The sequence below is a fragment of the Trachymyrmex septentrionalis genome, unplaced genomic scaffold, assembly GCF_001594115.1.
Source record: "Trachymyrmex septentrionalis isolate Tsep2-gDNA-1 unplaced genomic scaffold, Tsep1.0 scaffold39, whole genome shotgun sequence".
Taxonomy (NCBI): domain Eukaryota; kingdom Metazoa; phylum Arthropoda; class Insecta; order Hymenoptera; family Formicidae; genus Trachymyrmex; species Trachymyrmex septentrionalis.
The window spans coordinates 492179-505253 of NW_017305557.1; the positions used below are offsets into that span (position 1 = coordinate 492179).

The 13075-nt window shown below is 30.3% G+C and overlaps 1 protein-coding gene across 1 annotated transcript; it reads right to left on the minus strand.

Annotated features, from left to right (window-relative positions):
* Nucleotides 1–4634: 4634 nt before the first annotated feature.
* Nucleotides 4635–7108, minus strand: LOC108750941. Its single transcript, XM_018490817.1, has 3 exons — nucleotides 7078–7108; nucleotides 4997–5250; nucleotides 4635–4751 (listed from the first exon to the last, which is right to left on the minus strand). Exons 1-3 carry the CDS (start codon nucleotides 7106–7108, stop codon nucleotides 4698–4700), a joined length of 339 nt encoding a protein of 112 aa, XP_018346319.1. The 3' UTR covers nucleotides 4635–4697.
* Nucleotides 7109–13075: the final 5967 nt, after the last annotated feature.

Here is a 13075-nt window from a genome sequence, read left to right on the forward strand (position 1 = left end):
CACTGCAGCCAAAAATGACTTACAAAACAAAAACTGTGTGCTATTTATATCCGCTGACCGTATCTTCCCCCCTCCTCCCGTAAGGAACAAATTTCTCAATCCCAATTTTCCTCAATTTTTCCATCCACCATTTTATCACGGTATTTATCTCTGCCGACACCCCACCTTTTTCTAGTCATCGCGTGGATGACTATGGACAGAGCCAATCAACGTGTGGGCCATGGACCGAGCCAAGTAAAATCATGATCTTATTTATTGTTGTATATCTTGGTAATAAATGAAAACAGACAAAAGTGGGCCGACTAAACTTAAAGTATATATTAAATCCTTAAAAGATTCATATTTTAATTTTTTTCAGATATGTTGTGAAAATTTGATGAATCAAACGGCAGCGAGCTTAATGTCAGAAAATCTACATTTACGCATTTTAATTTAGTGTATGTATCCATATCTGAAATTTTTTGTACTTAATTTTTTTTCGTTTTCGAATACTTATTCTAATCAACAAGCAAATATTAAAATTTGCGAATCTTAACACTATTGAAAGCTAATTTGAATATTTCATTGTTCGAGTGAGTAACAATTTCGTATACATTTCTGACTTTAGATCACAATGGATAATAATTAACCAATTCCAATATAATTTTTCTGATGCTTTAAACTATATAAAATATAAAAATCATTTTAAAATTCCGAAATTGATTTTTGGTTATTTTTGCCTACTTTTTGGCTCACTGTAGAGTGAAAAAAAGGCATCAAAGTAATACCGCATTGAACATAGTGTGACTATGCATTTGAGAAGAATACCTTACTGCCAGGGTGTCCTCCCTAGGAAGATCATAAATGAGAGGTTTTAGTGGCGTAGGCTATCCATGAAAATATGATCCATGTCTGAGTGTGCGCGAGTCGAATCCTCCCTCCCGGTTAGGTCTATAAGAGGGTTTTATGAAATTTCCTCCTCTTTAATAAAAAAAAAAGAAAAAAATGAAAAGGATACGGGCAGTAGAAGTCAAGCGCAGAAGACGTCGCTCAAATAATATATTTATGAAGTGTGACCTTCTTTATTCACTAAAACGCGCTTACATGTTTCGGCTCACTTTTGAACTTTCCTCAGAAACAACACAAACTAATATAAATAAACTGTAAATAAATAATTATTCTATAAAAAAAAAAGAATGTTGTCAAGGTCATCACCCTGAGTGATCGCCAACAGATTTCGGCCGTCACTCGTATTCATTAAGAATAAGTTAGTAACAAAAATTTACAAAAATAACGTCTTATTTTTGCTATATATACAATGTTGATTATTATCCCAAACTCTTTCCTTCTTGCGTAATGACTTTCTACACAAAGAGAAGTCTATCCCACTTCTCGCCCCCTTCTTACTGGATGTAACAACTTTCTAAGCAGAAGGGGGATGTTATGTAAACCTCATTGCTCGAAAGTCAAATGCCTCGAATCTAAGGCAGGGAATGGAGTGTGTGTGATCCTCGCTTTGCGTTGGAAAGTCATTACATAAAGAAAGGAAGGTGTAGGATAATTCGTAATATCGTAATATTATAGAAATAAGATGTTATTTTTTAAACTTTTTTTGTTAATAACTTTTTAACGAGCCAAGGCTAAAACCTATTGGAGGTCAATTAGGATAATCTTAACAACACATGTCAAAGTCATTAATTTTTAAGGTACTAATCTTTTGTAAACATTTAAACTTTTTTTTAAATATTGATTGCACTTATTCTTGAGGCTTCCACAGATATTTTCTATATAAAGATTATGCGTTTTGCTGATTTCCTCCGTGTCCAGATCCATTCTTGGAATGTCAACGTTTCAAGTATCAGGCTGCTCCTCGCCTTGAGATCATGAAGTGGACTGCAAGGTTCACGAAACGTTCAGTCCAAGAATGGATCTGGACACAGAGGAAACCCGCGAAACGCATAATTTTTATATTTATTGCACTTATATAAATATTTGAATATGTCATTTTTTATTAACACTCAGAAATATTTCTCTTTTGAATATTATCACTAATTTCCAATTTTATAACAAAAAACAATAGAAAAAATTGTGAAGCTTATTAGGGGCATATAAGGTTCGATTATCTTAATATTGTATAATAGATGTATAACACACTTGACATTATTTTAACTAGCTGACATTTATTTCGCAAAAATGAATTCTAATACCAGATGCGATAAGTTATCATAATATAAACATTCCATAAATTTTCACAATTTAATATTATTTGATTACAAGAAGTCATTTATTTTCCGCGAGCGAACAATAAAACGAAAAATACATTGCTATCACACGATATGACAAACGTGATCAACAAGTTTTATGCAGCATTCGCGCTTATTTAACTGAAAATAACGTCGTCTCAAAGAAGAATTTTAAAAGAAATTGCACCTTAACATTTAATTGAATGTAGTTTGTAATTTGTAAAAACTATTGAAATATGTGTCGAACATTTAAATTATACTTAAATAGCAAATACATAAAGATGTTATTATTCTTTTACTCCAAAAGTGATATACATTGATAAAAGTTTTCCAGAAAAATGAAAAAAGCTGTTTTCAAATTTAACTTAAAATTATTGATTCAAATAATAATGAAAATTATTGAATCAAATAATATCGAAAAGAATATATTCTTGTTGGGATCCCAAAGTCATCTGTTTTACTAATTAAACGCAATAATTATAAAATAATGTCGTATATATTATTTTTACAAATTTAGAAATCCTTTTCCAGAATGAAAGCATATGCATTAATCTAGAGTGTGGAAATTATGCTGAGAACGAAAAACATTTTAGATTGAAATTTAGATCTTCTTTATTATTTCTTAGTCCAATACGTCGTTTTAACCTGTTTTGACTGTCAAGTCATAAAAATTTACTTGATATAAAAGTTCTATAAACTGTACTTATAAAATTATAATCTACAAACTATTAGATTATATTTACAAAGAAATGATGTAGAGTTCTTAGAATTAGATTTACAATTAGATATCAAATTTTTCAGAATATTACAAAGCTTAGTAGAAGCATATAGACTCCAGTTACCTTAATATAATTATTAATAATTAAATAACATAATAATTATTAATAATTAAATAAATTATAATTATTTATTCTGCATACATTTATTTTGTAAAAATGAATTATAATCATATGCAACAGATTACTACAATATATACATTCCACATATTTTTAAAATTTAGTATTACATATAGTACATACTACTACATCAATATCGTACGCACATATATACATAAATTTTCTGCAAAAATTTATACGCAAGATGTCCCATTTTAATTGACAATCTCAATATTTTTTGAACAGTGCATTTTAGAAAGAAAAACCTTCAGTTTCAGACACAAGTTCTACGACTTCAAGGGAGGGCATAAGAAGTACTATTGGTTTGACCTTGTATGGCGTTATCATAGACAGGGCAAATTCACCTTGAATTTTTTAAATAAAAGCCCCTATTTTTTATTATATGTTCTCAAAGCTTATCTCGAGAGCTTTTCAAAACATTATAATAAAACTTTTTTTTCATGTAACTTTTTGTATTACAAAGATTGAATGTTATAATACCGTTCAATCTTCATTCAATCTTCAAGGTGTCCGATCAATAGCTAAACCTCTTTTGAATGTTATTCAAGATTGTGACCTTAATAACATTTGTAAAGATCAAGGCCATTGGAAGTTGTTCCTCTTTAAAGCTGAAAAATAATTTTATTATAGTGTTTTGAAATCTCTCGAAGTAAATTACGAGAATATGTAATAAAAAGTAAAAAGTTCCATTTAATAAATTTGAAGTGATCTTGCCGTGATCTTGACAATGCTTAAAGTCAAATCGTATCTTCTTATGTCATTCTTGAAGTCATAATATTTTTGTGCGTCTGAAACATTTTTCTCTAAAATGAACTATTCAAGAGATATTTGAGACTATCATTTAAAGTGGGATATCCTGTATATGTGCGTACGGTATATTGACGTAATAGTACTATATAGTGATGTATTGATAACACATAAAATCGTATATAAGTTCTATTGAACCAGTAAAACAGACAATTTTGAGATTTAACATGATTGAATGTAATTTCTATTTTCTTTTTTTTTCACATTTTCATTTTACAATCTTAAAAAACCAACAATATTGAGTTGTGACAATAGTTTTGATGATTTTTTTAAATCATCTCTTTTAAATTGGGACGATTCTTACACCATTTGAAGATAAATTAGTTCATTTTTTATTATTAATAGAATAATATTTATTTAATTCATTCATAGTAATAATTCGAAAACCACGTTTTTAGTTGCATCACTTTTAAAATATAGGAGCGAGTATAGAATAACTTAAGAGAAAGAGATGTCTATAACAGTTTTATTAAAATTATTTGTTTAATGTTGCTATAATAAATTATATGAATCTACAATAACACTCGGTACGTGATTGTCGCACTATTGCAGAAAAAATTGAAAAAAAGATATCAAATTAAATATACGAGTATTTGTAAATTTGCGAATAATTGTATAAAAAATTGAAATCTTAATATAAATAATTTTTTCAGATATGATATGCGTAACTAAATTAAAATCATAATAGCATAATTGATATTTTCTTTTGGATATATAGTAGGTGAATATTTACGAAACTGATTAATTTTGATATACGGTAATTCATCCCCTTTTACTTATTAGTAATGTCCATATCTGTACGATGTCGGCGACGATGCAACGCTATCTGAAAAATACAGCATGCTTCTTTAGATATCCTTTTATTGTTTTTTCCATTGTCATTTAAATAGCTAAAATGTCCTTTCTTATTTTTAACGTTTCGTAACTTGTAACAAGCGCAGAGTAATCTCTACTGACATAACAGTTTTATTCTTTATTTTTCGATCGTAAGGAATGATGTTTCAAAGAACTTTCTTATTTCCTATCTAGAACAGCTTTTATATTCCATAAATCAATCCTAGAAATACGTACCCAGTGATCCACTAAAAACGACAGAAGATGAACATTGACTCGTTGAATGTCTCTGTGAGTCCTCATAAAAGACTCAGATCGTTCCCGAAATTCGTCATTCGGAAGAATGTAAAATAACTCGACATTTGGCAATGGTACTTTAGATTCTTGAATATTCTGGGTGATGCTATCTTGTAAACTGTTGCGTTCCACAGTTGAATCAAATCTTTTACCATAACCACCGTAACAAGTATGTCCGAACGCCGCGCAACCACCTGCAAAAAATTAACTACTGATATTAGTCAAATGTGTTATTTGTATATCAGGATAGTAATTCGGATGATATATTTTGTATAATTTAATATGATGATACTTAATATGGTGATGTATTTATTAAGTCTGCACAGAAAAGCGTTTGTGTTTTTGTCTGCATATTGCTACTTGTCATATTCGAAAATCTGGCTATTTTGTGTTAATAGATATAGTGATCTTTAGAAACTTTTTCACAAAGACTATATTTTATTTTTTTAAATTCACCATGTAATAAATCTTTTCATTATAATAAAAAATAAGGTTTAACCTTCTTAAAAAATAAGGACTTAGACGTAAAAACTTGAAACAATTATTTGGAAATTTCTGAAAAATTTTTTACGTAATCCTTTGATTTCAATAAACACTTTATTAAAATCATACGTTTAAAAATGTATTTATGAATGGGACTCTTGCGCTCTGTATACTATTCTTCTCGCGCTGTGAAAAAAAATCAATGTTACAAAAAAAAGAAAGCAAAGCTGAATAAAGTTTGGAAAGTTTTTGAAGTGATTTTTTCAACATGGTTTGGCTCATTTTTCATTTTGCACAGAATTACATCTGCATGCCAGACAACAAAGAAAACACACCGCGGTTGAATACATGCGTTGGAAAGCACACTTAAGCTCAAAAAACGACCCTACTAGGTCATTAAAAAATTCTTCTAAAGTTAAAAACGATCGAGCCTATTTCTTTTACACAGAGCTACTTCTGTATGTCAGATAGCAAATAAAAAACATTCAATCGAATACATGCTTCGGAAGGCATACTTAAGCGCGAAAAACTATCCTTACGACGCATGTATTCGACCGGTGTGTTTTTTGTTTGTCGTCATGTAGATGTAGCTCTGTGCAAGAGGAGAAATTGGCCAAATTGTTTTTATTGTAGTTTTGAGAGAATTTTTTTTATGTCCCCAAGAGTAGTTTTTTCGCGCTTAAGGGTACCATCTGATGCATATATTCGACTGAGGTGTTTTTGTTTGTTGTATGGAGTGCAGATATAGCTCTATGCAAAAGGAGTAATAGGCCAAATTGTTTTTAACTTTGGGAGAATTTTTTTTAAATTCTTCAGGTGTAATTTTTCGCACTTAAGAGAAATGAGAAATAGCCGAAATCGTTTTTAACTTTGGAAGAATTTTTTAAGTTCCAGAAAGGGTGGTATCTCGCGTTTGAATGCTTTCCGACACTTATATTCCGACCAAGATATTTTTTGTTTGTTGCCTAGCATGCAGATGTATCTCTGTAAGCGAATATAATTTTATCATTTTTATTAAAAGTTACATAAATTCTCTCTCTCTCTCTCTTTCTCCCCCCCCCTCTCCCCCCTCCCACCCTCTCTCTCTCTCTATCTATCTATCTAAAGAGATATATACTTTTTGAACATTATATTCTAACTGTTATAACAATTCAATCAAAATGTTACTTTGCCTCCGGTCTCCCCTAATATAATTCACTTTGGGTTAACCGTTTTGATATTATCGAGATTTATTGTGCCTACTCGATACAAGAAATCTAGTTGTCTTAAACAATCGCATAAAGTTTTGATTGCCTCTATTACACACGCAATGTATTGTATTATCAGTGATAAATACGGCGTGTACGCGAAATTCCGACGCTACGGCGAAAGCACTTGTCGAGTTGTTATAGAGAGTGTTGTGCAAGGTGAGACATCATTATACATATCTACTTTTTTTTCGATCTTGCTTTTATTGGCTAAATCATCTTTCGATCTTGCCTTAGTCAGACGGATCATCTCTCGATTTTACTTTTATTAGCTGGATCCCTCGATCTTGCCTTCATTAGCACCACTGATTTTCGTTGGCATCTTATCATATAAATCTTTTCACAACTAACTCAAAGTGATTGAAATTATAATGTTTTGGAAACATCTCAAGAAGGACTATAATTATGTGACAAAATTTAGGGAGTTTTAATTAAAAAATTCAAAGCGACTTTGATCTTACCTCGGCGATGCCACCCAATGTCAAACGGACTATAATTAATAAATAGACCTTTTTAAATTCTACAACTTTTGTTATGAATATGTTTTTGTATCTTTTATAATTTTCAAGATATTTCGGCCAAAATTAAAATAGGACCTATATATATGTACCCTATATATATGTACATATGTATATATACACACACATGGTATTAAATATATATGTATATATATAATACTATACGAGAAAATGGAAATTTCGCGTGAAAATTTTCGGGCAATGATTTTTTACGATTACAAATGTAATCTAACTCCGAAACAATGCATCGATCGACTTCATTTGGCTTTTGGGGATGAAGCACCATCCAATAGGACTGTTTATAATTGGTTTGCCGAATTTCAGCGTGGACGTACCTTTCTTAGTGATGAATTCCGTGAAGGTCGTCCATCCACGTCTATTGTTGCCACTAATGTTGATGCTGTCCGTGAAATGATTGAGCGAGACCGGCATACAACATACCGCGAGATTCAGGCATCTTTAGGCATTGACATGAAAGCAATACATACGATTTTGCATGATCACTTGAGCGTACGGAAACTTTGCAGTCGTTGGACCCCACACAATTTGACCGAAGCTAAAAAACAGGCTCGTGTTAAATGGAGCAAAGAAATGCTCCAGAAATTCAACCGAGGTCGGTCAAATTTGGTCTATAACATCGTTACTGGGGACGAAACATGGATCTATTCGTATGAGACCGAAAGTAAACAACAATCCACTGTTTGGGTATTTCAAAATGAACCGAAACCAACAAAAGTTGTTCGTTCACGCAGTGCTGCCAAGCAAATGATTGCTTGTTTCTTCTGTTATACCGGACATGTGACAACCGTGGCTTTAGAGGATCAAGGACTGTAAATACTGATTGCTATACAACAGTTTGTTTGCCAGAAGTCATAAATGAATTGCGTAGAACAAACCGAAATCGTCGCATCATCCTTCATCATGACAACGCCAGCTGTCACACAGCACGTCAAACCGTTGGTTTTTTATGCAGTAATAATGTCGAATTGATGACTCATTGTCCGTATTCACCTGATTTATCACCTAATGACTTCTTTTAGTTCTAAAACATTAAAAATAAGATGCGTGGTGAGCGATTTGAGTCGCCTGAAGCAGCTGTTGAAACATTTTGTACACTGATTTCTGAGATTACAGCTTTAGAGTGGAAAAAATGCTTCGAAAATTGGTTCGAGCGTATGAAAAAATGTATCGATCTTAAAGGCGAATACTCGTACTTCGAAAAACAATAATGCCATTTACCGAATTTTACATGGTTTTTTTCATATTGTTTGCACAAACTTTTCCAGCAGCCTACGTACATGCGTATATATTATAATTGTGTGTTCATACTTGTCTCCATGAAAAACAATGTTCACTCACCAATTGTTGGTTTTCAATATTATTTAAAGCGCGAACTATTCACATTCTATAATAGAAGTTTTATCATAAATTTTGTGAGACTTTGCTGGTGTCTCATCATTTGGCGCTCGTGCACACTTAAGTTTTCTCGTTTAATCCTGTAGTCGTCATATTTTTCGTTATTTTATAAATAATGCAGAAATAAATTAAATTAAATTAAAATATATTAAATTAAAAATTAAGTTAAATTAAATATGTACGTATGCACATTAAATACGTACGTATGTACGTATATGAATTTTTTTTAACATTTCTGTTCAACAGTTAAATAATTAACACTAATAACAATTGAGCAATCCATTACAAACGTCTGGACCTTTATCGGGTTACTTTCAATACAAATACAGACAAATTGTGGTGTTACAAACTATATAAGATATGAATCTGGCAATGATTGTGAGTCATTTTGTTTATTTGATCTCTGCATTGCTTTTTTCAAGTGGATCTTTAAAATTTTTCTGATTGTAGAACTTGTTACAATACGCGTTGCATATAATGCAAAATTGTCATAATTTGGTACATGTCTGTACGTACAATACATGAAACCGCCAACTGTGTTTTTTATATTCGAACTGAAACATTACGTGAAGCACGTATACTTTAAGCTGTGTCAATATGTAAATGGTATGAGTGAAGAAATTAAATAATTTTTACGCCAAAAGTTGTATTATCAGTAAATTCAAAGTTGTAAGTACTTTCCACAAAATTTATGATAAAGCTTCTATTATAGAATGTGAATAGTTCGCGCTTTAAATAATATTGAAAACCAACAACTGGTGAGTGAACATTGTTTTTCATGGAGACAAGTATGAACACACAATTATAATATAACTTTTTATAATACTATTAATACTAGCCATAACTGCGTTTCAAGATTGGAAAGGATTTTATTGCACAGTTTATAGAATTGTCTAGTGTACTTGTATAAATTTATACTGAAATATTTAGGTAATAAGAATATTTAGGTATTAACTTTGGTCGATTGTAGGATTTTATTTATCTAATTGATAGAATTCAAATTTATTTATCTAATTATAAAAAAGTTTTCTATACGATTTATAGCATATACGCATGTATTATGTCTTGGTAAAGTTTATTATTATAAGCATGTCAAATCGGGAACAAAAATTTTTTATAAATAAAATTAATATTTCCTGTAATTAAATTTTATAAGATACATACGTGTAAAACAAAAAATAATAAAAAAGAATAAAAAGAGGGACTATATTAATAATGTATAATTGTATAAAATATATTTAAAAACGATAATAAAAGCTGATGTCACGAATTTACCGTTGTATCAGTAGAAAATTTATGATTGATCACAATAATGAGACAGAACTATATTGCAACAATTTAACCAATCCTATTGTAACAATAAATGATTGTCGTTATTAAGCAAGAATTTGATATTAGCAGTGAATATAGACCGTGCAAACGTTCAAAGAAATAAAGTATTTATTTTTATCTAAGGTATCAGTTGATCAACAATGTTGTCTTTTATACCTTTTATATCTTTTATACTAAAAAAAAAGATATCATAACGTTTTTTTAACATTAAAGATATGCGAGGAACGAATTCTTTGCAATTAGGATAAGGTGGTGGTGTACGTCTGTATGCAAACATATTATTCGTTATAACATTACCCTGAAAAAACTAACACTATATTTATAAAGATACGTAAAATTCCGCTTTGAATACATGGCCTAAACTCATTTTTGAAAAGAGAATGAGAACAGACAGACTTTATTGTCACTGGCGCTGACTGTCCCTTAGATATAAAAAAGATTCGATATCGTCAAAGTGCATTCTTATATATGTATGTGTCATTGCATAATTTAATGTAGGCTTGATGGCAATTACACTAAAAATTAACTCATATTATTTGTAAAGATACGTAGAATTCCACATTGAATACACCATCCGAAAGAAAAAAATAAACAATAAAAAATAAAAAATAAAAAATAAAAAATAAAAAATAAATGATATATAAAAATAATAAAATAGAAAACGCATGAACGAAAGAGAGCTTTAAGCAGTCACCGCAGTCATCGCAGTCATCGCATCAAAAAATATCTGTGAAGATATTATACTTTAAACGCTAAACAAGAATTGTACGTTTACGTTATTCTGTGTGAAATTAATAAACAATATTGTTCGTCGATGATGCATTTCAGTCACAGTACAAAGAACTTGGATTTTGAAACGTGTTTACTCGCAATAATACATGGTGTACCAAGCATAAGACATAGCAGATATATAAACATTTCAAGGTGTGTGATTCGAAGTTTGATGATTACGTAAATTTAAATCTTCCTACATGTCATTGTACGATTCATGGTATTACTGATGGAACATACAACGAAGCTCATCTACACATAGACGTTGTGGAACATATATTACTCCAATGTCATAAAATGTAATTATGATCAATCTATATTAAATTAAGTGAGAGACAGTAAGTTTATTCAATTTCTATAAAATTTTGTTTATACATTTTATACGTTATGTACTTTTCTATGGTCTCTATTTACATGTTTTTTATTTCCTATAGCGCATCTTCTCATACATCTTTAAAACCTCGCTACATACCTCATATCTTGATGAAGAGATATGTATTGACATTGATAGTGTATAAGTTCTTGGACATTGGAATCGTCGTAGGATCTACTCTATCTCATAGAAATTGCGATCAGCGACAATCGAAGCAACCGCATAATCCTGCCTCATGTTATGTAGAAGGCGTCCATCGAGAGATAGATATTGAGCGATTAATGCAGTCAACTGTCCCATCATCATCATCATCGATTCAAGATCTGAATGTAGAACTTGTTAAAGTATATGATACGAAAAACGTAAAATTGTCATTGTACGATACATGCTTGTACATAAAACCAATAACCGTACTTTTCTTATTTAAACTTGAGCAATGTACCAAGCATGTGTACTACAAACTGAGTCAATGTATGCATGGTGTTAGTGAAAAATTCAAATATTTTGTATCATCTTTAAAACAAAATTGTATTACTAGTAAACGCGATGCTGCAAACACTTTGCAAAATTTATGATAAAAATTCTATTATAGAATGTGAACTAGTGATCTATGATTTAACGTTACATTAAAAATTAGATAAATAAATCTATATTAAAAAATATACATATTTCTTTGATTGAAATTTATCTTTTCTCTATCTCTTCATCATTCCTTCTTGATCTGATTCCTTCTAGTAAATTACTTAATAAGGAAGCGCGTCCGACTAATTGACTTATACTATTAAAATATTATTAAAATTGTACTCGTATCATTCTATTGTAAAATCGCATCATAAAAGTCATAAAATGAATACCATATCTTTTTAATAAAATCCCGTCCGAGAGAGGATATATATCAACAATTTGTGACTACTATACCAAACTACTATGCCAAAATTATATTAACGATAAATGTGATATATTAAATGATTACGTGAAGTTTATGATGAAACTTCAATCATGGAGTGTGAATTAATGTGCGCTTCAAATGAAATTGTATACACTGCGTTACATTTAAAGTAAGAAATAAATTAATGTTTTATAAATATGTATAATATGATATTTAAATATATTACTGATGTTTTAAAATTATTTTCGGTCTCCTTTTTCCCTGCCTCTATTCGGCGGTTTAGAATTATATATGATAAGAAGGTGTGCAATTTTTCCTCAAATAAGTTAATCAAATTATTAAAATAAAAATTGAATAATAAGAAATTATAGTTCTAATCTCCATTTCTTTCTGGGTTTCCTCCACAATCTTAAAATATTTTTTTTCGCTCTCTTCTGTCTGTGACATCATCATCATCATCATCATCTGCTTGTCACGTCTCTTTGAAACCTGCACATTCCTGTTTCTCCTTACCGCGACTGAAAAAGAATCTCCTTCCTCTATAGTTATTATTTAGAAATAATTAATAATATGATAGCTGTTCAGTAGTACAATAAGTGTTCGATAGCTGCTCAATAATAGTTTATAATAGTTTGATAATTAGGAACGTTCAGCTATTTGTATTACATTACTAAAAATATTATTATAGTTAGTTGCTAAATTAAAATCATTGCTAAATAATATCATTAAAAAATTGTAAACCAAATACTATATTTATTTAATAAAATTGTAAGAAGAAAAAAGAATGTGGAAGAGAATATAACGAGAAGAAGAGAGAGCGCGAATACTATGATAGGTATAGGACAACGATGGATAGAAGAGAGAGCATGAATACTATGGTGAGCATAGGACTACAACGGGTGGGACATACTATATATCATTATGCGTACTATTTGGCAACGTCGCAATGCATCTCAATCTTTAAATTTTATATCATTATGCATGCAATTT